At 41.2% G+C, this 26,859-nt stretch overlaps 1 protein-coding gene across 3 annotated transcripts; it reads right to left on the reverse strand.

Moving 5' to 3' along the window:
• Positions 1–217: 217 nt before the first annotated feature.
• On the reverse strand, positions 218–18,568 carry inpp5b (inositol polyphosphate-5-phosphatase B). 3 transcript variants are annotated; one of them, XM_030102002.1, is made up of 23 exons: positions 18,205–18,568; positions 17,220–17,299; positions 16,729–16,826; positions 16,592–16,621; positions 16,368–16,478; positions 14,756–14,899; positions 10,350–10,440; positions 9,318–9,473; positions 7,310–7,411; positions 6,929–7,043; positions 6,215–6,331; positions 4,841–5,028; positions 4,418–4,529; positions 4,235–4,344; positions 3,590–3,725; positions 3,356–3,466; positions 2,996–3,161; positions 2,644–2,879; positions 2,414–2,521; positions 1,949–2,033; positions 1,550–1,677; positions 1,337–1,448; positions 218–674 (listed from the first exon to the last, which is right to left on the reverse strand). In XM_030102002.1, exons 1-23 carry the CDS (start codon positions 18,259–18,261, stop codon positions 565–567), a joined length of 2,703 nt encoding a protein of 900 aa, XP_029957862.1. In that variant the 5' UTR covers positions 18,262–18,568; the 3' UTR covers positions 218–564. The 3 variants fall into 3 exon arrangements, with proteins under 3 accessions (XP_029957862.1, XP_029957863.1, XP_029957864.1); XM_030102003.1 differs by lacking the exons at positions 16,368–16,478; positions 16,592–16,621; positions 16,729–16,826; positions 17,220–17,299; positions 18,205–18,568 and adding an exon at positions 15,099–15,542; XM_030102004.1 differs by lacking the exons at positions 14,756–14,899; positions 16,368–16,478; positions 16,592–16,621; ... (1 more) ...; positions 17,220–17,299; positions 18,205–18,568 and adding an exon at positions 12,762–12,913.
• Positions 18,569–26,859: the final 8,291 nt, after the last annotated feature.

The raw sequence follows: 26,859 nt of genomic DNA on the forward strand, positions 1-26,859 counted from the left end.
CATACAACGTCACACACGCTCACAACCATCCGTGATGAATCATGGGAAATCAAATATAACCCATCTCATAGTAGCCATCAATTCACCCATTCACTACTGTTTTAGCAAAAACTATTGGAAATTTCAACCAAATTTCTGAAGATCTCCTCACACAGATTCATATAGAGTTAATCTGATGGCATGTCACATGGTTTCTCAATGAATAAACAAGTCTTAATTGTTTTCAACAATTTTATATAGAAAAAACATGATGTGGAGATTTGAGACATTAAAATACAAATTATTTTCTTTTTTTAAATAAAATATACATACATTAAAAATGTTAGGCTTTAACAGATGACAATAAACTCTGCATTGATAAATCACAAACATTGTTTTGAAACTATTATCAGAAAAGAACAATCACATACAGTAATTACTCTACAGCTATACAAAGTCATCTGAAGATATCACAAATTATTACAGTTTATTTCAAATACTGGACATTTGCAGTTTTTAGTGTTCGGCTTCAGCAAACAAAAAAGGGGCGGGTGGTGTTGGAGGGGGCAGTCGTCAGTCCTCAGCCTATGAGGAGCCAGTGGCGAGGAAGTGCTGAAAGAACTCCTGAGTCTTCCTCTTCTCTGCAAGAACCTGCTTCTTGGGGGACCTCAGGAGCAAGGAGGCAAAAATGGTGGCTGCGCACAGAGAAAACGGAATGATTTATTTAGCACAGTAAATTCAAGCTCTTTAGGGACCGAATAGTTTGACAAAGCATGTTTGAATGATGGTTGAAGAAACAACAACAACCTGGCAAAACAGTACATTTTGGTAAACTTTGTTCATAAAAAGGTTGACAACAACAAACTTTATTTTACACAATGGTCGATGCAGCAGAAGACAAAATGTGGGAGTCTTGATTTGTCCTCTACTTTGACAAAAATCACGATTAAAAACAAAAGAAAAACAAATCTAAAAGTATTATTCTTTAAAACACAATTAAAATAACTGTAATAGATATTAATTAAGATGAAAAATAATCTTTAATACAAAAGTAACACAACAGTTGTGACAGTTCCAGATTATGTAGAAATATATTTCTTTGGCAAAAAACACCCAGAAGATATTTGAAATTTAAAACCGTCCAACTTTCACAGGAAAAATTACATGGGTCCCGACAAGATCTTTTATTGAAAGAAAAAAATTCATCATAAAATACTGTTTATGACAAAAAAAGTGCAATGTGAGCATTGTCGAATCTGAACATGCGTTATATTCAATAATAAACAAAATTTTAATTTTCAGTTCATCTGCTGATAATGACATGAAGGAATAAAAGAGAAGAACTTCATTTTCTTACCTAAAATAGTGACGTCTAATCGATTGCTAGCAGAATTCTTCAACAGCTCACAGAGAAAGGCAGCTAAGTAGTTGAACACATTTTTATGGCACTGAGGTAGCAGGGAAATTACCTGAAGAAACAAGCAAAATGAATAAATCAAAACTGCTTGTGAGTACGACACAGATCTGGAAGAGGGTTTATCAGTTGCTGGCGGCGGCCTGCTTCACGTACTGTCTCACACTGGCTGGCGCTGGAGCAGCATTCCAGGCACTGCGGGTAAAAGGAGAAGGGAACCACGGGCTCCGGCAGGGCGTCGAGGAAGAGGAGCAGGGCCTCGGCCACCGAGTGGTTACTGCCCGCTGCGCGTCAAGACAGTCAAGGCCGTAACGCCCAAACACAGTCTGCAGGTTTTGTAATGCGGTATTACCCAACAGGAATCAGGTTTATCGATACAGCTCAAGAACAAGTAAGCCAGCAATAAAACTGTGATGGCTTTCTATGGAATTCATGAACAACCAAAACTACTATCAAATTCAAGTGTTTATAATTTCAATTCAAACTATGTATATCAAAATAGATAAATAAAATGTGTAAAAACTGTGTCTTTGCGAAAACAGTTTTGAAAGATACGGAGGGAATCAGGCATCCCCGTGTCCAGGCAATCCCGTATTTCGGCAAATTCACTCCGCAGCCCAGGTTGCTGAAATATGTCTTCCTACAAACAGAGGACAGAACGATTGGACCTTTTGTGTAACTGAAGAACACAGCAGGCTCCCTTTGGCAGGAGCAGATCGTTTAATGACCTGAGTTACAGCTTTGTCGCGTTGGACTTTGAATTTTAAAGCACAATCCTTTGTTTAAGTTGTCTGATTATCCTGATTCAATCAACAAGTTACTAGGGTGACAAACGGTAAAACCTTATTTGCTAAATCCCTGTGACCTAAAATGATCCTAAGTCATGCATCTCGATAAGAAAACACAGTTGGATAAGCAAAAACAGTGACAATCATAAGAAATAGGCTGTGAGAAAACTAAATGCTGTTATAATGATTTAACTACAGCAGCAACACAAAGGGAACCATAAAATGCTCTGACCTGCTTTACTGCATTGCGGAATAAGTGATCCACCATCATCCAAAGTTCTTTTGGAATGTCGAGTGGCTTTTCAGCGGTTTCTGTACTTTCATTTCTGGACATCTCAGTCTGGTTTTATGGAAGAAACACAGCAGGGAGAAGCAATTTTATTTAAAAGATAAAGACTCAGCAACAGTGAGATCTGTGACACTTTGACAAACGTAGAAACTGTAGTTCAGAGGAACACCGACCAGCTCGAGCAGGACGCTCTGGGGCATGTCTCGGATGGGCTCCCTCAGCTGACACAGTGACTGGATGGAGGTGCCGAAGCAGCTGGGCAGGTAGTTTCCTGTCACAGAGATGAAGTAGTCCTTCCCCCGCTCCAGGTGGAGCACCAGGATGTCTTCAATCTGCTGCTTCCCACAGTTCAGGTCGGGGGCCGTTGAACGGTTCACAAAAACCTCCAGGTCGATGTCCACAGAACCACCTGCATAATGACAGCGAGAGATGATGAACTGATCAGGTCTGTGTCAGATCAAGTCTTCAAGGATTACAGCCACAATTTTTTTTCCAATGCCCTCCACTGCACATATCGCCTTTTACCCTGAGCTATGAAGCCCTTGGGGGGGTTGGCTGTGAGCCACGGCTTGCAGTAGGTGGTCTCGTTGGGCTTCTGGATGAACTCAAACTGACACGGGACCTGCCCGTCGTTGAAGAGCCTCAGTGTCTCTGCATGGTGCTGCATGAACTTCACATCCTTAAAGTAAAACTGAAACAACACAAATTGATGGGTCATTTATTTTTTTTTTTTAAATGTGAGGCTGCTGTAGCATCAAGATGAATACAAGACTTCATTAGTAGCGACTGACAGTGATTACACCAGAAGAACACAATTCAATTAACAGATTGCATCAAGAAGGTGATGTAGCCCCTGCTATGCTACAGTAGGACAGGAAACTTTACCTCTCGCCTGGACAACGTAACGGACGGGATGCATTCATTCTCCATTTTGTCTATCGTGCGTACAATCTCTTCAAATGTCTTCTTATAGGCTTCACTATTCACTCTTTTGATCTGCAAGGAGCAAGTCAGAAGGCATGGATAATGTCAAAACGTGTTCACGGAATGTATCATGTTTTCTCACCACTCATACAAATACAGGGACTGAAATAACGATCAACAGGAAGAACTATTTACCCCGATCACCATCAGCGAACTGACAGGTTTGTGGTCGCTGGTCTTCAGAGCCATGTGACTCTGGTAATGCTGCTGTTTGATGTTCTTCCCTTTCCACAGGATTCGGTCGCACCAGGCGGGAACGCGGCATTTCTCGCTGCATGCGGGAGGGGAAACAGATGTTGATTCTCGAGTGTGTGTTTTTGCATCTTCGATAGAACTGAGCACTAAAAATACACGAGGCGAGAAATTAATCCGTCTCGGAGTTTATTCCAACACACTTCATCAAGGATAATGATACGGTCCCTGCAGGGACATCCAGGCAGGTGGTGTGAGAGGACAAAATAATGAAAGATAACATTAATTAAATGTATACATGGGTGGCTAAATCCATTCATCAATGACACTTAACTTATTGTTAATTCAAAGCAGTTTGTAATCAGAAGGGCTCACGTTATATTTTCAACAAGTGAGGGGATAAAATACCTTTAACAACTATATTTATGGAATGAGTTGTTGTGATATGTAAATGCTGCAAAAAAAAATAAAAAAAGGGGATCAATGCTAGAATGAAACTTGGAAAGTACAGACCGCAACATCTACTCTCTTTGAAGACAGATTATTTCGTGCATTTGTATTTTCGCTCGAGCCTTCATGTGAGATTACCTCGTGTCCCACTTGTCAGAGCCCGTATCGTATTTGTAGGTGGGCTGGAAATTAATCGGTCCCTCCTCGAAGCCAACAAAAACAGCCTCCTCATCGATCTGCCTCTTCAGCTGAGGACAATACGGAGCGAGTTAATACAGACGGTCAGTTCAAACATAAACAGGAGATTGTTATTCGTATTACCTGATCAAAACTGTGCAGCGCTTCAAAGTCCTTTTTACTGATTAGCTCCTTAACACTGTCGACATCAAGGTCGCTGATTCTGTAGTTGAGATCTCCGATCCATAAAACCACGCTGGTTAGGGAAGGACAAAGAAACAGCTCTAAACACATAGATAGTTTAGAGGACTAGACACAGAATGTCAAACTCAGCGGCAGCATCCATCATAATTAATCCGCTCCATGAATCACAACATGTCTGGATTTGAATAAACAACGTCATCCGATACGTTTCAGGATTAAAGGATTGCAAAGCAAACTTAAGGAGAACCTGCTAAGTTGTGTCTTTGAAGTAGCAGCGTAATGCCGGTGAAGATACCTCTGAGGGGACTCTCTAAATCCCCTCGAGTCGCAGAGCAGCTCCACAACACATCGAGGTTTACGTACTTGTGCTTCATGATGGTGAGTGGAGGCTGGGTGATATCGAGCTGGCGGAACTGGAGACGGCTGCAAATATCCTTAAAGTCTTGATTGCGCCTCTCATATTCGTCGATGTGAGCGGCGAGGTGAGAGTTGACCACACAGATGTCAGAGTTGTGGAACCGAAACCGGATTGACACAGCGCCTTTGTTTCCCTGAAAGAGAGAGAGACAGAGAGAGAGAGAGAGAGAGAGGAGAGAGAGAGGCTGCAGAGAAATCAATGTGATATTTTACAGAAATTTTTTACTGAACATGCTGTTATTCCTGCCAGCTCAGTCCCACTATTTCCTCAGACAGTCCTTGGTGCAGATCACACTCCAGTCTCTTTCAATACCGCAGAACGGAAAACCCTCCCAGAGGCCCCCACTGGTGACCAAGCCAGCCATCTGCCCTGCACTGCAGGGACTGCTAAGTAAGCACACTTCGGTGCGAGAAGAGAAAAATCTACCCTGCAAAAGTGCACGAGGGCTAAAGCAAGAAGCTGGAGCCACTGAAAGATTAGGCACTGGGTGAACGAACCAGACGAGGAAGCAGATAAAACCTCTGGCTTAGTGCCGACCATCATATAAATGAAACAATGCTGCTATTGTTGAAGACGAAATTATTTCTAACCAACTAAGAACAACATCTTGACTGGGTGAAACGGCTTCGATCTGCAAATGAATGAAAGAAATAACAGAAGCCTGATCTCTGAAATCCACTTTGTATGTACACACGGCATTGCGCAACGCCGTCAAAGTCCGGCCCCCCTTGCTTATTAGTCAATATTTGAGTAAGTTTGATTCCACAGTTTTTAAATGTGCTAACAAGCCCTGAGAGTACAAATTGTAAAAAAAAAAAAAGTTCCTTCAGGTCAACAGGTGAGGTTTACAGGGAGTCAGGCTCCAATCTGAATTTCAGATGTATGGAAACTGGCCTTTGCTTACATAACCAGATGATTAATGCCATGAATGGATGGGAGAGGCCACAGGAGCGGCACACGGCGGTGCCAAAACCACTAAAGTCAAAGATTTGATGGATTGTTTAACCTGCTGGCCGATCCGTGTTAGCTGAGCAACAATGTTAATTATTTGCAAATATGATGTGTCGATAGAGGACTGAACGGGTTGTGGTGTGCTGCTTAACACTCTCGCCTCATCGAGAAGTTTCCTCGTTCGAGTGAAGGGTGAGCTTGGGAGCATTTCTGTAATCTGAGCATTGAAGACTGTTGTATTGGTGGCATATTTCTTAATATACAGCAAGGGGATTTTTGCGACATGAGGCTCTGATTGCAGCTTCTCTCATCAGTTCAGAAACATTTTCAATTATCATCTTGACGATCTAAAAAGCTGGCCTCCTCACCATCCTTCCCATGATGCCAGTCCCCACATTCTCCGCCTCCACGTCCGAGATGAACTCCGCGTGCTCCTTCTTCACGTAGAAGATCAGCATGATGCCCACCAGACGCACCAACTTCACCTGGAAGCAGGACGAGTGGATCAGACAGGGGCACGCGATTCATGAACTTTTTCATTAAACGTTGTGGTCAAGAGTTCAGAGAGACTTAATCATGATAACGTCTCAAAAGGGCAGGATGGAAATTACTCCTGCTTGTCTCAGCACCTTGTTTGTTATTCAGCCGCGAGTAAAGGACCAAGACAAACACTTAGAGCTAAAGATGCCCATGTTATCTCCAGGAAAACATTGTCATTACACTACGTCGATCATGCGTCTCGTAAAGCCTCAGATACGGCAAACTGACCAGTCAGGGCGAAAAATGAGGAAGCTAACGAGACAGATTCAGCATTTCTAAGAAAAGAGAAGCAAAGGAAAGTAAATAAGAAGAGAAACAGACAGATGCAACTGAATATGCTCATCAAACCAAAAGAGAGATAGCTACTAACGTCCATGTCATTCAATAACATGGCGATCATCACGGTCATGGAAAGAAGACGCATGAGGTTCTTAAGACTAATGTGATTGTACGCCGGCATTCTTGACACGCTTACTGGAACTGGCAGGAAAAAGAGTAAGATATACGAGAGAGATGAAATAAAAAAAAAAGAACTTCCTTACTAAGGCATACTTGGCGTCCGGGTGCAAGGCCTCAGACACAGCCTTCGTCCACTCCTGCTCCTTGGGGGTGTCGTTGAAGAAGAAAGCCTCTTTGCTGAGGTCAAGCTCCTGAAATCTAGAAAAGAAACAACTCCAAATGATAAACACTTCATCCAGAACTGCTGCGGTATTCACTAAACTTTCTCCTCTCCTTAACAGCAAGGCGCTAAACTGAAACTCAGGCAGGATTAGTGGACAGGCGGTGCAGAAATCTGTGGGTGGGCAAGCGCCGTTCTTAAAACTGGTCCAACGGCCGCGACGTGCATCTGTCAGAGGGTTTGAGCAGTATCCGTCTCTGCAGCAGGATTAAGCAGAGAGCTCTGCGGGGCGAACGCAACTTACCCCACGCAGTATATGTCGGGAGGGTGGAGAGTGCAGCTCAGCCAAGGACGGAGGCTTTCCTTTGGTGTCTGTCCATTCACGTTGTATGTGCCAAGAAAGAAGCTGAGGCGGAACAGGGAAAGATGAGAAGTGGGCACAAAAGAAGAGAAATGCAATTTTTTGCTTCCAGAGCTGGAAAACCTGAATTTAACTCTTCAGAGTTGAATTCTTGGGGAAAGAAAAAAGCGTTTGTTAAGTTGTGACTCAGGTCTTAATGGGATAAGTGAAGCTCACAGCGGCTCAGTTAGATGTACTTAAAACAATCCTCTGCTCACACCGGGATACGCTGGCTCTGGTCGCAGTCTGTCAGGATTATTCCGAGCACGGAACTTGCAAGGACAACGGAAGTCGTGCCTGCGGTACTCTGGACATTCATCTTTATTTATTTTCAGTGTAACGAGTAAGGTTACACCGCATTAGCATCAAGCTATTATAACCAAATTTCTTAACTATACTGTTTTGCAAAAGCATTCGTACCATTTGAACTTTTCACACTTTGTAAATGGATTGCATTGGGATTTTATGTGATCGACCAACACAATTTGCTACATAACGGTGAAGTGGAAGGACAAATGATACATAACTTTCTATTTTTATTTCCAAATAAAAAAAACTGTATGAACAGTTCAGCAAAGCGCAAACATAAGCCAGTGACAGTGGATCAGTGCTGCTGTGTGAAGTGATCACTCCTCTGCCAGACGGTCCTACTAACAAATTTACCAGTATTTACTGTAATCAAAGGTATTTTACAACAGGACAGGATAGTTGAGTCACATACACTAAATAATGTAGCATTACTCATTGACCCTGTGAACAGCAAATTAACAAAACAATGAGAAATCTGGCTCTGTGTGGCACAATATTAGACACACACACTGAATTATCACTGACAGGTACACTGCATGCAGTTCACAGTACAGACTGCGCCTCGTCTCATCTAGTGACCAGTGCACAGCTGAGGAAATGTGAAAAGATTCATTCCTTTCACATTTGCATTGATTTATCCTGCAGGTTCCGTCTGAAAACCTGCCTCCTTCCATTGAATCCCGCTCCTCGCTGCCCTTCAGGCAGCTGCTGTTTTGCACATTGTGCTGACCTCCAGCAGCCGTACAGGACTTTCTGTACTAATGGCTCTCGCTTCAGCTGCCCAGAAAGATGCTGAAGTTGTATTAATACATCTCAGGCTGCAGCTTTTATTCTTAATCTGTGCATCAGCATGGATATTCAGTACATCCACAATATATCCTCATTGTCTCTAGATTTAAACCATTCTGTTTCAAGTGATTTTTATTTATTCATTTTTTTTTATACTTTATTACAATAATAGTTGCACAGATTGACAAAACATGATGATTTTAGACAAACTGCAATTTTGTGCACACAGCAAAATCCCTAAAAATATCTTTTCCTTTCAGGAACATTCGCGTGCACAATAAATAAGAAATAAGATGAAGGAGCTACAACCTGAGTTACAGCATGTTAATGGAGGAGGCCGGTGCATTTCGAGACACCGTCTGAGACAGTGATGCTTTATTTAGTGCGCAGAAATACAAACCCACAGATGTTGACTCACTCTTTTTACATAACACATCAAGGATGCAGTTACACTGTGGGCACACACTGTTCCTGTTCTTAACAAATTTTTAGAAACAAGTTAAGATTTTATTAAAAGCCTGAGGGAGAGTGAAAGTGGGAGTGAAAATCAATAGAACTCATGTGCACGTAGCTGCACGAGACTTCATTTGTGACAAATGTCTCGATGTTCAGAGATTTTAGCGCTGCACAGTCAAATTTACGCAACGTAAAACTTGCCTAACAGAAGCTAAGACGCACATAAAACTACTCTGTACTTCGATTTTGTCACACTTAACATTTCTAAGATGATCTTTATGTAATGTTCAACTTTCAGGAAAATCAAATATGCTAAACAGTCAAGATAAACTAAAAGAAGTAATTCGGAACAACATACCTGAAGGACTCCAGATAAGTGTAAAGATCCTCATTTTTCAGCAGCTCACACTTGATGAGATTGTCGCGGAGCCCAAACTGCGGCATGGTGAGTATCTGAGCCTTGTTTGAAGCGGTGTGGCTGGAGGATCGCACCAGGTCATCCCGGTCCTCTCGACTGGACGCGCACACCAGAGGGAGAGGCAACAGTGAGGCGAGAGTGAGGACAGACCGAGATAGAAACATTTCACACGGGCGTGATTGCAAAAAATCCATGCTTGCGTTGTACAGTTGCTGGTTACAGCTTCTTCCTGGAAGAAGAGCGCTTCTTCTAACTTTTGAACTGAAAAGACCTCATCCTCGGCAGACATTCACAATTACAAGTTGAATTAAACAGAACGTTGTGGAGATTTTGTATCAAGTAGTGAAAGTGTGCACTGCTTTCATGAACTGATCATTTGGACACAACTCCATCAACTAGATATTGGCAGTAACTCCAGAAGATATAGTAATGAAAACCAGAAGAGGGATCCACAGCTTTGCGCATTCCTAGCACACTTAGGGTTTTCAGCATCTCTTTGTTTGTTTTCGAGTGACTTTTTAAAGTAACTATAAATAAAAACCACTGCATGCTTTGGTCTACGTGATAAAATCGTGAAACTGACTGAAACCGCTCAATTTTCATTGCTTTTCAAAGAAAAAATGAACTTAAATCTGAGCATTGTTTTACTAGATTGCAGTAAAATGTACTTATTGAAACAAATTCTGTCACATCCTGAACAGCAGTGACTGTCCTAGTAGACCAACTGGAGCTTTAAGATGTGTATATTAAAACTGATAAAAGGCATATCTACATATGTAGTAGTTTATTGTTGGAATTTTTCAAGTTATTTTAAAATATAGCAAGCAAGAATACATAAAAACTGATCCATGCACTTAAAAGGTACATCTTTAGTAGATGCTCCTAATATAAATAAAAATCTGCTCTCAGATTTGAGCATCACTGGTTACAGACGACGTTACGTTCATCAGTGCGATGTTACTCAGGTTTTACCTCTCTGGGCCATAAGACACTGCAGACTTCTGTGTGCCACCGTTGGAGCCTTTCTGCTTTTCTACAGTTCCCTTCGTGTCCAACGGCTTATCTGTTAAAAAAAAAAAAATGAAAGAAAGAAAGAGAAAACACAGCAAGTAGATAAATCGCAGGTTTGTGTCACAGCTCCACGCGATTCCAGTCACAATCGAAATCTCACTGAATCTCAAATTGATTCCTGTTTAAAGGACGCCAATCAAGAGGAAAGTGTCACCGTCTCTTCACAGCGAGGCATTCTCAAAATGCACTGTCTAAAAATACGGTCATGGTGGTTCACCCTGAACTTGTAAATTTGCAAACTACTTTCTCTGCTCTTTAATAACTTCTACTGATAATAATCTGAGGCTGATTATAACTCGGAGCAAAAACAAACAAGTACATGGTGAAAATGCCAAGTCAGGGCTCAGTGGTTGAGGTCGATCGACTGAGGCGGTCTCTTGCAGTTGGTTACAGTTATTGCATTCTAAGTAGTTGGGTTTAATGGCCGAGTGTGAAGTATGAGACAGCATGGGCCCTGTCCTCCTGCAGCTTGGCAGAGAGCACAGCTGGCTCCACTGAAAGGGAAAGCCACATTCTTCCCAACAGGAAATTAAACTCCACGAAAATGATAGTGGGCAGACTGCACAAAGGCTGCAGCCATCAGACTATAAAAATGCATGTTCAATGTGATTTTTTTTCTTTTTTAGAAATCATCAAACGAAAAATGGCTCGCAGTGGGCACCTATATCACAATTGGCAAGCAACAGCAGTTTTCCTGGATCTTTGTTTTCCTGAGGAAATGTTCTCATCAACCAGGTTTTGTTCTTGAAACTGTGCACCAAACCCAGAGCAACAGTCAGCAGGGGCTCAGGCGGATCAGAAAGGAAACCCAACTAACACCGACCACGGAAGCATCTGAAAATAATCAGAGAACGATCTACAAACTGATATCTTACTCTACAATGAATTTAAATGAATAAATTACAAAAATATAACAGGGAGATGTTAAAAAGATATCTCTAACAATTAAAACAGTTTCTCTGCCTCACATTAGAGCAGCCCTGGATGTTTCCATCTTCATATGACCTCAAACTACACGGCTGTTAATGTTTGAGTGTCTGAAGATGCAAAACAAGAACTTAAACAAACCTTGTAGCTTGGTTAAAATGCGCAAATATGGGGAAATATCAAAAGACGTGTAAAACTCCACCCTCAAGTAAGTGCAAAATCATGCAGCATGTGCAAGTTTTACAGTGGTGATGGTTTCCTGTGATGATCAGATCCGATGCAGAACAGACGCCTTTCAGTCACTCTGTGGCGGATCTGTCTGCTCATACAATGAAATGTGATGTAATGATCCTTCATCGATCCATTTCATGGAGGGAGATCTTGGCACCAGGACCCGCTGGGGCCCTGACGGGATGAGGGTCCTGCCTTATAGTACTTTACTCGACATATTTCACATTCCTCCACGCCTTTCCGAGCGAGATAATGAGCCGATAAGAGAGCTAAGTTAAGCCGACGAAAGTGCACACTTCACACGCATACGCCTCCATATTTATGAGCACTCGGTATAAATGTCAAACACTATAGGAAATTCCTGACACTCTTCAGCAATTAAATCACTTAAAACATTTAAAAAAAAGTAACTCACGGCTGCACAAAGTGCAGCATTACGTAAACCCTCCTGAGCCCCAGCTTTACGCACAGCCAGGTAAAACTCACTTCACTTCAGATTATTCAAACCAGTGAATAAGTAGCTTGACCCATAACGATTCGCTGATGTAATCGTGGTCATTTTAATACACAAATTCTTACATAAATCGATAGTGTAGCTTTTTTATGACGAAGGCGGAACAGATAGAGAGCACCTTTATCGAGATAAACTTCACTGACAGGTGATTTGAGCTAACATGCTACCTTAGCTCAGGAAGACGAGTTCCAAATGGAAGTCTATCAGAAACTAGTTCGAAAAAACAAAACAGAAAATAACCCGACGTGTGTCAGATTTATGTTTCCCTCTAAGACTTTATGTCAGCAGAAAGCACAACAGGTGTGTCGCTTCTGTCGCATAGCGACCACGAAATTATCTGGGACATTATTAGCGTTAGCATTAGCTTTTATTAAACGTGAGCGCAACGAAACACTGTTACTTCACGTCAAGCCAGCAAAGACCGCCGTCCTTAATGTTACGATTGGTCAAAGATAAACCAATAATCTTTCCGACTAGTTCCCGACGAGCTGCTTTGCTGCTGTCGCTAACATTAGCCTCAGCAGGCGCTAGCTTTAGCCAGGAAGCGAGCTCCTCTCCGCTGCCTGTGTTCGCACATCAGCCGTCTCCCCTCCCGCATCTCCCGAAAAATTAGCAAACGAAACTGGAAATAGTGTCCATACCAGAGTCTTTCATCACCCTAGACATCTCCCTGTACCGATCTCTCGCATTCTGTGCAGCAGATCAATGTCCAGTCGGTATCGGACCTGCCTGTTCAAATGTTCCAGTAGGAGGAGTTTACTTCCCCGCGGCCGCCTGCACACAGCAGCCTGCCCGAAACACCACAGCCCAGACTAAATACTACACCCTGGCTGCGTGTGATTTGTTTGAACGAGTAAATGTTTTGCATGCAAGTCTCCAACACAATGGCTCCAGTGTGGCAAGAATAAAATACACAATTATTTTACTGTTGTCATACAGGAACAATGACATTCAGATTTGGATCCCTTCCATGTTCATACAGCTACTGCCAGACAAGAATCAAAAAAGAACAATGAATAATGTCACTTAATGTAAAATGGATTATAAAAACTATTTAGCTGTCTGCATACATCTTATTCCATACGTGACTACTTCCATGTTACCAGCTACATGAACGCAATTGTTTAGTCTTCTGAAAATAAGTTTCTGATGTACAGATCAATTCGAAAACATTCATATTTCACATTGATCCACATCGATCAATATTCACAATTTTGGTTGTAGATGAACTTGTTTTTCTAGCCAAAGTAAAAAGTTATAACATTATTGAGCTCCTGTTTCCTGAAGGTAGCATAAACTTCTTCCACATGATGGTAATTCATGTGAAAAAATGCTCCACACATGTTCAAAGTCATCATGTGCTCAGATGAAGGCTGACAGTCATGTTGGGAGTTGAGATGCAGAAAAAGAAAGTCATTGTTTAATTTGTGAGAAGATGCCATTAACTCCTTTCTCTTCACACATAAGCTCGTCACCTTGGTATCAATGATACCAGCAATGGTTTTCCAGAGTATTGCAGTGTAAAGGAGATCAGTACAAGACTGATTGTAACCATCTTGGTAATTTACTAAACAATAATGTCTGATGCCTCTGTAACTTTTGATATGAATTTACCAGATGCACTACCAGTGGAGATACCGTAGTGAGATGATGCATTGATAATATGGTGCGTATGCTTCAATTAGTATTCATTTTGTGCTGGATGCTCCTGATCACGTCTCACACGATCAGCCTGAACACTTTTAGTTTATGGTCTAAATTGAAACCCTGTTCGGGGACGCTTAGTGATCATCTGTCAGCAGAGAGATTTAAACCAGCAAACTTCCATCATGTCAAAAAAAGAATGAAGCTATAAATCAAGTTTTAGAAGCAATCACAGCATTCGGCTGAGCTCAGGGAGTCTAAAACTTTAACGATCAAAGCATCTCCCATGAAAAATGAGAGAATGCAACGTCTAAACTTTTATCTATAATTTTACCAAAACTGTAGCTGCAGTATATCTGAATCAGACCAACCGGGCTTGCTTCTGGCCACATCTGAAACATGGTGCCCAGCCAGCATTGCTGGAAATAAAAGCACATGGCGGACACTGAACTAAACCTTTGTTTTTACTTTCATCCTTTTGTATTTGTTCACAGTCGGTCTTACAAAGACTGGGGCCAGAAACTCAACCTTAATCATGGACAGTGAAAGGAAGCACGCAGAAGACATAATGAGAGGCTATGATGCATTCTGAATAGAATCTTGATCAAGTTTCTCTTTTAAAAAGTATTGTGCAACAAAGCTAAAAAAAAAAAAAAACCCTGTCATTGCAGAGGTGCATGCTGGTTGCGGTTTCAATGTTCACTGCAGCAGCGAACTGAGACACCAGAAGGAATGAAGACAAACTACATCACGGGAAATTTCTGGTGTGACGCATCGAGGCTTCTGCCTTTACAACCGGACTGCAGGTTGAGCCAGTCTCATTCACATTAAAGTGGTGTTTGCCAAACCGCCCACTTCACCTGTGATGCCCAATGGCAGTAAACTGCGAAGAAGAGGGCTGTTAGATCTATTCCTGCTCAGTGTTTTTTTTTTTTTTTTTTTGGACATCACGACACTCGCTGTGGGCCAAAGAAAAGAGAAAAGGACAAACCTGTTTTCCGATGCTGGTTGAGTTTAGTCAGTTTAGTGCTGATGGGTGCGAAGGCTTGTTTGACTGCTCCCGGGTCTCTGGTGGCTTTCTGGTATTTGCTAATCCATTCAAAGTTTTGGAGCTGTGCAGGAGGCCTGCAAACATCTGGAGGAAGACACAAAATGAGAACATTTGAAATAGAACATGTGGATACAACACAATATTATCTGTTCGAAGACTATAACACCATGTATTTCTCAATTTGCAATTTTTTTCAAACCAAAATAATATTTTTCCGTGTCACATGTCCTCGCTTGTTGAATGTTACATCATCTTCACATCATAATAGATAGAATCAGTTTACCTTTGACACTTTTTAGACCCAGAGCCTTCTTTTTAACAACAACAGACGGCCTGTCCTTTATCTTTTCCATTGCAGGAGTCTTTCAGCAGGTTAAGAACATTCGTGGCACCACTCTGAGCACCACCGGAAAAAAAAATAAAGCGATCTACACATCAGTCCATGCTCTCATGGCAGTCCCACTGTGAAAATAGTGACGAGGTGACGAAACTGGCACATCCCCGACGAAGAAAGCTTTCTTTCAACCAATCATTACCACATCCAGGAAGAGACAGTAAAAAGAAAAAAAAGAAGAGTACTGAAGAGGAAGTAGCGCGTCCTGTTCAGGTTGTTCTCATCTTGTTCGTTTGCTGGCTGTGAGGGAAACAAATTAAACACACGACTAACACACACAAATAGCTCCTCCCCTGTTTCTCTCTCAGTCTATCAGCATGCGTCTCTCCTGCTCCTGTCAAATATGTATCTTGTTCTGACTTTGACACTGAATGACAAGATCAACCGACGCAACCAGTTGCTGTGAGCTATTAACAACCACCAGCTGACTCGGATGTGCTTGTTTCACAAAATGATTCATTCAAAAGTGAAATGATGAGCTTTCACATAACCCACTTAACAAAAAACATGAAAAAAGAGACTGGTTAAACAGGTTGGTTCAGGAAAAAAAAAACCCTATAAAACACAGACAGTCAAAGCTTGATTCAATCTGATTGCATGAAAAGACTGTGATAAGGAAAAGAGTGTCTCATCATGTGAAGAAGTAAAAAAAGATCTGGTAGAAAACGAGTTGAAAGTTTTCGTCACGTCACTGATAAGAACTGCAGGTTTAAAGGGGAAAAAAATAAACTGCTTCCCCTAAAGATTAATCATGAACAGATATGATGAAGATCAAGAGGTCATTGTTGAAAGTAAGGGCACAGATACTTCAGATGGACATCAAAAGTTAAACTTGTAGTATCCTCCACAAGTGATAAAAAATAAAGGCTGCGTTTTTGCCACTACATGAAGGATGGATTTACATAATGACTGAAGCCACTTAGAGGAGACAACCGGGGGGAAAGAATGACCTGCATGGGGTCACCATGGAAGCTCTGTGTTGTTCATGCAGCAAAGTTTCATATGTAATGTTATCTATTATGATGTGACACTGTTTCATTTCACAAAGTCCCAAAATCTTCCAAAATATATTACTGTGTTTACAAGTTCTCCATTTTCTGATGGAACCCTTTAAGTGTTTGATCGGTGGATAAACAGAGCACATCAGGAAAAACCTACCACTCCAGGCCTTGTTGACTTCGCTGAGGAAGAGACGAGAGTGGGACCCAAAAGGAAGCTTGAGCTCCAACTCATTGTCCTTGTAAGTTATCCTCACTCTCGTATCGGCACCTTTCATCAGAAAAAACAAAACAAAAAAACCATGCACCGATGTGGTTGGCAATTTCATGTAGTTGTGCACTTCTGTATCACGACATGAACGAGCTGAAATGAGGACGACTTACCCACAACCACCAGCTCCTCCGGTGAAGAAACTGAAAAGGCAGCATGAGAAATAGGTTAGGGAACTACAAAGAAAACAGCTCAGATTATTTTAGCAACGGTGTTCCAGCTTCATATCGACCATCTGACTGCTGTTTACCTTCAACTACAGCAAAGTCCAGAGATATGGGTATTATGTCCTCCAGTGACACGTCGTCGGCAGTAATGGCCATTCTTCGATGGGTATAAATAAAGATTCTGTAAAACATCAGAGATAATCACAAGATATTCAAATGAATTTTCAATTTATTTCAAATGTAAATCTATCATTTAAATCAAAAAGCACCCAGTGAGTGAACACTATAAACTTTTCCACAAAATGTAAAATAATAATTAAAAATGAGACCGGCTCTTTTAGCAAAGTCTAGTTTCTTGAAGTTCACAAGTAATCTTGAGAGCTGCATCAGGCAGGTTGATGCAACTCTGTGGTAATCTTCTGAGGACAGTTTATGTTGTTGCCCTCGATTGCATTATGTTGCTGCCTCCTTTCTATGCAAAACTATATTTCCTTACACTCCGAACAATGCCATTCAAAACAACACCACAAGTAAACATTGTTACGTGTACTTTGTAAAATATTTTAAAACTTACGCATGTTCCTCTGCAGATGCCACCAGTCCCAACAGGCGGCTCTCTGACATCCCATCAACCAGGACGTCACACTGGACAGCATGTTGAAAGTTTGGTTAAGGACGTTGTGGAAACATGTTACTTGTGTTACTGCAGGTTTGAATATGTGGTTTAAATATGTTAAAACTGTTGATAAAATGTTTCATGAAAGAGATGAGAAGATCTCCAAGCTGAGCTGGTGGGATCTCGATGGGTGCTGTAGGGTTAGGGTTAGGGTGAGGGTTCCAGACTGCAGGATGCAAACATAGAGGAAGTTTAGAAGGTTTAGAAATGCTATGATGATAAGAAGACATGGGAAATATCGAGGATTAATGAAATCCAAACATTGCCAACCCATTTTCATGTGACATTAATGTAACGAAATATATATAGTTTTGAGTTCAAGGTCACTGGTTTTTCAGCTAGACAGTGAGTCAAAGCAAACAGCCAGCAGCACAAAGCAATTAAAGACAAGTACAGGAAAACATTTACAAAGAGTTGAAATCACGTAGCTACAGATTATTTTCATAGACTTAATATCCTCATGCTAGAAAAGTATCATCAGTCCAGGCAGGAGCAGCTCACATTCAGATCAGACACGGGTGTCCCCATACATGAATAACCACCTGCCTCCATGTTCAGCTGCAGCCAGCGAAGCAACGCCGCCATCTAGTGGATGAAACGTGTTACTGCAGCGCTGAGTATATCCGTGGGAAGTCTGCTCACCAAACATGCTGTTAAACTATAAAAAACACTCGCATCGTACAAGCTGGATTCAAATCACAGCTTCAGTGAGGTTGCACGACGACTTTTTACCCAGAGAAAGAAACGCCATCAAACATTTCTTCCAGGCCTTTCCTCAACAGAACCAGATTAGAAAAGGTGTCTTGTCAACCGAACGTGTTGGTTTAATGCAGATAATCCTCCGATCAGCAACAAGCCAGCACACGCAAATCTCAAAGGATACTATGATGCAGTTTTCTTCCCTTTCCAAACTTTCTTGAATTGCGACGGACTGATCCATGACGACCTGCTTTTGGGGTGTAGACTTCAGCACCTCGCTTCCAGAAAAGGAGCTCAAGAACTCCGAGGAATTATTTCTCTCTGAGGGAAAAACAAGCCGAAGGAGAGAAAACACACGATCTCCGAGTGATCCGACATTCCCCTCCAGATGTTGCTCCCTCGTCGTTCCCCTCGGTTGGCCCAGTCCGACCCAGGCTGCCACGCAGAGTGCGCCCACACAGCGACGTCAGGGGGCGGCTGTCATCAGATCAGACCCGCCCGGTCCGGATCAGAGCCCAGAGACCCAGAGGAGGACCGAGTCCTTCAGAAGAACCCAACCCTGCCACTGAAGCACTTCAGAGGAAGTTTCCACCAACTGTTTGGGTTAAACGGGTTGCGCAACAACCTTAAACACGCAATCCAAGCGTTTGGTGAGACAGATTTTAAATCGCTGTTCCTCCTTAAACTTTTGGGAATTATATTTGTTTAAAACCCTTTGTGGGTCAAGGGGTGCTGAAATAGTGAAATAGTTAAAAAAAAAAAAATGAAAAGAAAAAAGAAACCTTCCTGAAATTTTACGTAATAATAATAATAATAATAATAATAATAATAATAATAATAATAATAATAATAGTAATAGTAATAGTAATAATAATAATAATAATAATAATAATGTGGTTGTTGTTTTTGCTGCAATAAAAATAGGTGGAGATGCAATTTTAGATCCTAAATATAAAAAAATATTTCAGTGTAAACTGGATGTAAAGAGCACCCAAAATTCAAGGCATGAAACAATTTAAGACTAACAATTTCTTGTCTTATTGGAAATTGATTTAAATGATGGCTTATCATACTGACATATTTTGTAATAGTAGCTACTGAACATTTTCCCACATAGTATTTTGTGGTATTATGAAAAGCTGCTTTAGAAAAGTGCAAGGTAAGCACTTTAGTGTAAGTGCAGTGGTCAGCAGTTTTTAAAAATGAATTCTCAAAACCCAACAAGCTTAGCCTATCTTTATAGCACGACTGGTCATTAATTGTGCTGTATGATGTTAATATACTGCTTGCAAAAGACATGGAGGTAAGAAGAAGTTATGGTAACCTAAATATGGTCACTACCAATGTCAAACAACTTTTGCTTATTGTTGCTATTGACTTGTTTTGAACTTTTGGGATCCATATTTGTCTGATCGGCATTTCTCAATTTAAAAAGATGAAATTCTGCAACTAACAAAAATCGAGATTACCATAATAATTGACTTCTGACGAATGAGCTGGATTGGGATCCATCTCTGTATGTTGTGGCTTTGCATGATTCTACTGCAAGATACTGAGACTCCTGTTTAATTGATCCTTTCCCTTTTTTTGATTGCATTTATATGTTTTTTATGTTTTTTTTTCTCACTTCAGTAATATAATCCACTATAAAACAACCGAGGAGAAAAACAGGAAGTGATTTGTCAAGTTTTTCATATCATTCTCTAATTATCTGCTGCTCATGTTCCTTCCAAGCCAGTAGTCATTTGAAAGGTCTGTAATTTGTCTTTCCAGTGGTATGAGAAGTATTGCCCTTAAGCATTGTAACAATGAAGGTATAATCCTTAAAACACAAATGTTTAATATGTAATAATAAATGGAAACATTTGTGTCAATGAAATAGAAAACAGTCCAAATAAACATTTGTTTAATCCAGTAGTAGGTGTATGAATGGCCCTATAACATAAACAGATACAGATGTGACAGCTGATGCAAACATGATTTAAAATATTAAACACAATGTCAACATATTGAAAGTTATGCTCAGTGGTGCTGAGTGAGAGAAGTCTAGTGAGAAACAGTGTTATGGAATTATCCTTAAGGTGCATGTATGGAGAAATGCTTTTACAAATTGTTAGTGTTTGATGTAGTTCTTTTACAGAATTCTCCTGTTGGGACAGTATTTGAACTAGATTCATCCTTGAACTCTGGAGTGAGGCTTGCTGTGGTGCTTTTAGATACAAACCCATTTGAATTTGTTGACTTTTTTAAAGGGCGAACGCTGTGTTGTGTATGCAAGTCCGACCCAATCTGTGCTTCTTACACAGTGAAGCTTAAATTAGAGTGAGACAGGTCATCTGAGGGCGGCACAGCGTGTGTCAGGAGACGAACTTCTCTGCACGTTACTCGTTTACTTTGGGGATTTCAGCATTTTTTGGTTAAGATAACATTGGTCTATTTGTTTTCTTTGTAAATCATCAGAAGTTCAAAAACCTCTGACTGGATTAGAAAACAGTTTGAGGCAAAAGTCAGTTAAGTCAAATGCATAATAAATCAATTAACATAAACAGCTAAACTGTTATTTGAGTAAATAGTCTTTGGAAAACTGTACTTTGTTGTTACCATTACTGTGTTACATTTTTTTCCCACATACTGAGCAGTGTAATGCTGCAGTATTGGCCAAACCTGACTTAACTGTAAAGTGTTGCTTTCTCAGATAATATAATCATGTGATACTAGTCATCCAGGTATGAGTCAAACTGAGTGGCGATGAGAGAACAACCTTCTCCAAGCTCGTCGTCTCAGACTGTGGAAACCTCACCTGATCACAACCATGGCACATATATTTTGCACAAAGTTTCTGGAGAATCACAGAACTGAGCAGGTGTAAAAATGTCAACATGCAGCTTTTACTTCAATGTGAATAAAGTCTGTATTGACAGAGCTCAGTTTGGAAACTCTCTGGGCTGATTGGTTTAACTCTGACCTCAGGGCTTCAACAGTCATACAAGGTGAAAGGTGAACAAAAACAACAGTAACTCTTGTTTTTGTCTGTTGGCATTATTATTACCTCATATTCAAATGATTTATGACTGTTGTTTTGAGGCAAATACACTCTGGGAGCATTATCTAATGGGCCTGAAGATAAAAGGTTGTCTGGTTGTGTGATGATTTATGGATGAAGAAATAAATAGAAACACTTTTTGCTGAGGCCGTTCAGTTTCCATGGACTGAATTAATCCCAGTGGCTGCAAACTATGAGAGAAAATTCCTTCACAGGTTTTCCAAAGCAGTAACTTGAACATGAAAGAGATTTGATTTCATTCTATAATACAAGTCATTTAAAGTGAGACTCTTCAAATATATAGAACAAATTTATTGCATTTTCAAGCACAATATTTCATACAATACACAAAACTAGTGTCAATTTCTGATTTCATTCTCCATTTACATCACATCATCAAACCATAAAATGTACTTTGTACACAACACAGTATAAACATCTAATTCACAATTCACGCAGAATACGAGGCAAAACTGAGCTAAAAGAACAGGATTGAACATCTCATCTGGGTTACAGCTGCAGAAACATTTCAAGAAACCATCACGACACCCCGGAGCAGCTCAACGTCTGTGTGTCTTAAAGTGCATATTGAGTTATAGCTGCATTGTTCCACATTGGGTTGAAAGGGTTTTAAATTATGAAGATTCTTTCTTCCTCTGTTTTTCATTAGAATTAGATCTTAGCAGAAATGTATTGTTCAGGCTCACACTCCTATTTCAAATGAGTATTGTTTCTGTTAATTTAAGGTGGGATGGATTTCAGTCTTTCATTTAACAAATAAGATACCTGAAATAACTCAAAGTTAAAAAGTGTAATTATTGCTGAAACATAACATTCAAAAATATTTGTTAAATGTATTGAGAATTAAAAAAAAAAGAACAGTCTATTCAAAATGTGAGATTTTATACACTTTTAATGAAATAGATGTGTCCTGAGCAGTAATCAGGCCAAATGTACATATTTCTTCAAGTCTTGTTATTTATTTTATTTTCTGTTCAAATGATGAGATGATCAAATTGCATCTGGTGTGTTTTCACTGATTTATTAAAGTGATATGTTTTGTATATGTGTTATTACACTTTTCATGTAGATTAATTTTGAGGGTTTTGTTAAAAAAAATCTGTCTAATCTAATCTGTACACAACAGGTTTTTTTTTTCTGTATTTTATTTTGAAATACTATTCAGAGCCATTCCTTATTGGTCTCTGAAAATAACTGGGATTTGTGTGAAAAATAACCATCTTTTTACTGGGTTTTCTCATGCCTCCGTCAATGTACGAGTAACAGCTAGATAACATGCGTGGGAATGAAATAGTGTTAACTTGTGGCTTTATTGTCTGGATTGTTACACGAAGCTCTGGTTACATAATGACCCCAACACCAGCTGAACGAGCGCGTTCAGTCACTCACAGCAGCAGAGCGATGGCGAGCAGGCCGAGCAGGGCGGCCATCAGTTCTGTGTGAACACAAAAACCTCTCGTGGCAAAGGACAGGACGTTCATCGAGCCGTTCAGCCGCAGGCAGGACGTGATGATGGTGGCGTTGCAGCACTCCAGATTGCACGGGGGGGTTGTTGAGGGCTTGCATGCCTTGCAGTTGGTGCAGTTGGTGCAACCTGCTTTCCACATTACTGTGGAGCCGGAGGTTTCCTTTCTAAGCTGCGGAGGCAACGGCAAGTGAGAAAAGATGATTGTACTTCATCGTGCAGACACAAGCAGAGAAAATGCTCGATGGAATTGCAAGACAGTGTTCTTCCTCTTGTATCAAAGAGTATAAATAGCTGTTCAAACATGTTCTTTTCCTTGTTGTGTTTCAAAACATGGTCTTCCAGAGAGGATGTCAAACTAGGAAGTGTGTCAGTTCATGACTGTTGTATATTATCGTCACACCTGCAGCTATAGATGTGAATTCTATTGAATTTGGTTTGATCGCTCGATGACGGACTTCACTGATTATATCTTCAGATATTTTTGTTAAATAAAATTTTCACAATTTCAGCTTTAAAGGTTTTAAAGATTCATCCTATCCATACCAAGATTTCATATATTCACCTGTGAAAAATTAAAAAGAGCCAGGTTTTATTTTTTCTGCAGTAAATAAAACATTTCAGAGTGAAAGATATTTGTTGAGGTTCTTGAAACCTTGAAGCGTGTTTTGTTTTCCTCTGTTTTTGAAACCTCACCTGACAGTGTGGCTGCTGGGCGGAACATGTTTGCAGCTCTTGGTTTTTAAAGCTGGTGTAGCACGTTGCTCCAGTACATGAACCATTATGGCATTTTTTACCCTGAAAGAAAGAAAAAAAAAAAACAAACAGGAAGAAACATCTTACACGTTTCACTAAGAGGTTTCAGTTCGAATTTTGTTTGAAATAAAACATAGAAGGGAAAAAATGATTTCACATGAACAGGCATAAGGATAGTTGCGAGGTTCATATAAATACTAGGATTTGGTTGAAGTCAAATGACTGTTTAGTAGAGTGCACAGACACACACACACACACACACACACACACACACACACACACACACACACACGAAGTGTTTGGGTTTTACCATGTCTGCTGTTGTTGGTTGTGTGGTGGTAGTCATCACTGGGGTTGGTGTGGTTGCTCTTGTTGTTGTGGTTGCACTGACTGAAATGACACAAAAATCAAGATGGAAACATTTGAGAAGCCAATCAACACAGCAGCACGTCTGTAAGCGTGCCGTCAGGGCCGACAATGTGTGAGGAGGACAATGTGAGGATGGCAAAAACTGATGAAAGCTGCAGCACAGACTTTAAATACAGACGGTAAGACTTGAGATGACGGGTTGCTGCACCTGTGGTTGTTGTCATCATCATGGATGCGAAGCTGTCATTGAGGCAGCCGGTGTAATTACAGCAGTTCACGGAGCAGTTGATCTGGGAGGCGTTGACACAGCTATCGACACACGAGGCACTGCAGCCAACAGTGTAACACATGTCCATCGGCCTCAGCAGCTGTTACGGTACAGAACCACATCAGTGGACACATTTAACTCGTTGGATGTGGAAAACATTTAACCGCTTTGTGCATGTTTCACTGTCACTGCATTTGGTCTTTCTTTAAGAGGGAATTTTTGGGATTGGTTTGTATGTGATGCCTACCTGACAAAAGGCATCGGTGGAGCATGTGGTGCTGTTCTGACTGGTGTACATTGTGTAGCAGTCAGAGTAGTTACAGGTGAATGACGGGCAGGTTATCTGTATCATTGAAATGTGAAAACAACATGATGATGAAAGTTATGAAACAAAGAAGAAGCACATTAGTATCCAATCAGACTAAGAAGGTAACCTACCATAGGCATCCAAGTAGTATTTGGCATCGTGGTTACATTCATCATAGCCATGCCGCCTGTGAAAAATGAGAGTGTAATAATTTGCCAATGCAAAATAAATCCTGGGAAATATGATGAGATCAAATGTACTGGAGGTGTTTGTCTGACTAGTGGACATCATTGATCCAGTGGCTGGAGACTGGGATGCAGATGAGGCTGCCATGGTGGTGCTGGGCATCATTGTTGCACCAGCTGTAGAGGAGGCAAAGTTCCTGGATCAGAAGTGATGACAGAAACCGAGGATGCAGAAATGGCAAAGCTTGTTCTGATACCAGACTGACGGGTGGTGGTGGTGGTGGTGGGTGCTGTGCCTCCGGCGGGTGCAGTGGAGGACTGCATGGTGGTGGGTGCTGTGCCTCCGGCGGGTGCAGTGGAGGACTGCATGGTGGTGGGTGCTGTGCCCCCCGCGGGTGCAGTGGAGGACTGCATGGTGGTGGGTGCTGTGCCCCCCGCGGGTGCAGTGGAGGACTGCATGGTGGTGGGTGCTGTGCCCCCCGCGGGTGCAGTGGAGGACTGCATGGTGGTGGGTGCTGTGCCCCCCGCGGGTGCAGTGGAGGACTGCATGGTGGTGGGTGCTGTGCCTCCGGCGGGTGCAGTGGAGGACTGCATGGTGGTGGGTGCTGTGCCTCCGGCGGTGGCTGAGGCAGTAGTGGCTGCTGTACCTGTGGTGGTTGAGGGAGGCTGGACGGTGGCGGTGGTGGACTGTGAACCCCCTGCGGTGGAAGTACCTCCGGTGGTGGAAGAGGAACCGGCTGCAGTGCTGGTGGTCATCATTGTCTGAGTCGTGGCAGCCAACGGTCCTCCAGTGGTGGCGATTGTGGGGGCTGGTGTGGGGCCGTTTGTGGGCTGTAATGTAGACCCTCCTTGGGTTGTCGCTGTGGAGGACTGGGCGATGGTGCTCATGGGTGCTGTAGTTGTGGTGCCTGGAGCTGCTGTGCTGGCGGACGTAGTCTGTGCACCTACACTTGGCACTAATACTGAAGGCAGAAGCAGGCCTAGTAACAGGAGGCGTGGGACATCTGGAAAACCAAGTTGTTTTTGTTAGTTAAGAGATCATTTTTTTCTCAGTACACGTGAAGCTCCTTGTACTCGTGCAAATAGGCAAAATACACATTTCACCAACACAATGCCATTTTATGATGCTTGAATAAATACTTGCAAAACGATGGAAGTAAATAATAATAAAAAAAAAGATATTGGATTATTTACAATGCGGTGGAACAAAGTGATGTACATTAATAGACAAGCATGCAGAAAAACAAAGCGTGAACAAGAAAAACTATTTAAACAAATATAGTGAAAATGATAAAAATAATAATAATAATAATAAAATGGCAACATTAAAACAGGAGTAGAATCTCAAACTGGGTTAAAAGTCAAGAAATAATAATGTTTTTTCAAGATTTCTTTTAAAACACATTCACAGGAGAAAAAAGACCAAAGACCATTTTTCATTAAAAAGTAATAAGTTCCAGGCCATCCAGGCTTTAATGTCATAGACATTTCTTCTCTAAGTGGAGGGATGTAATACATTTAGAAATATATTACTGTAGCATACTCGTATCGCTTTAAAAGCCATTTTGCCAAAGTTCGACCTCAGTGCACGCTGCTTGTTGTGACTTGATGAAACATAAAATTGATTTTAAAAATATAATCGAAGACAAAACAGTACCATAATGCACAGATAATTAAGAGGTCATTCAGGTCACAGACTTGACCAGCATGTTGTGCACATGTAACCAAGCCAACTTGCATGTGTCATCTTATTATTCATGGGAGAGAGTAGTTATGGCATCTTGGCTTTTGGGACAGTGGCGGTGGGGATTCCAGCGTTTCACTGGCTCTGTTTGCATGCATAGTTTTTCTGGATAAACAATTACCACTGTGTGTTTGTGTGTGTGTTTTAAGAAGGACCTCTACAGTAGAAAATATGACTTCTTTTGGGGAGAGAAATCTTGATCACATTTGATCTCCTTTGTTTTTGTTGTATATTAATGTTAGTAGACATGACAGAGTGACTTGCAACAGTACTCAACCACTGAGACACATAAAATCGTCCGTTTTTCTTAAAGAAAGGAAGGTGCACTCATCCTACCTGTGTCTCTTATGGCATTAATGCAGGCCATAATCCCATTGATAGAAATGAAGAAACCCCTTTGTCCTGCCTGTAAATACATCACATAACACAACTGTAAGAGAAATGTCAACAGTTCACGTAAAAGTTACAGCCACATATTAACCCACTACTTTTCCATGACGTAAAATAAATAAACCGGATGGCATAGAGTTGTGTTGAGGAAAAAAAAAAGCATGTTTACCCAGGGTAAAAGGTTTGTGAACTGCATTCATTGTAACCCACCTGGGCAGCTCTTCTGATCTGCGACGGCTAGGTCACTTATAGCCTCCTCTTTTTACAATCCTCTAACTGTTCTGGTGAAAC

The sequence above is a fragment of the Salarias fasciatus genome, chromosome 11 (assembly GCF_902148845.1).
Source record: "Salarias fasciatus chromosome 11, fSalaFa1.1, whole genome shotgun sequence".
Taxonomy (NCBI): domain Eukaryota; kingdom Metazoa; phylum Chordata; class Actinopteri; order Blenniiformes; family Blenniidae; genus Salarias; species Salarias fasciatus.

Bases quoted from the DNA above. Each gene is read 5' to 3' on its own strand.
- inpp5b (XM_030102002.1), bottom strand. From the start codon at position 18,261: ATGGATCAGTCCGTCGCAATTCAAGAAAGTTTGGAAAGGGAAGAAAAC. The intron at 10,441-14,755 runs GTTTGTCCTTTT...TTTTTTTAACAG, and splicing joins CAACCAGCATCGGAAAACAG to ATAAGCCGTTGGACACGAAG. The intron at 2,034-2,413 runs GTCAGAGCATTT...CTCTGTTTGTAG, and splicing joins TCCGCAATGCAGTAAAGCAG to GAAGACATATTTCAGCAACC.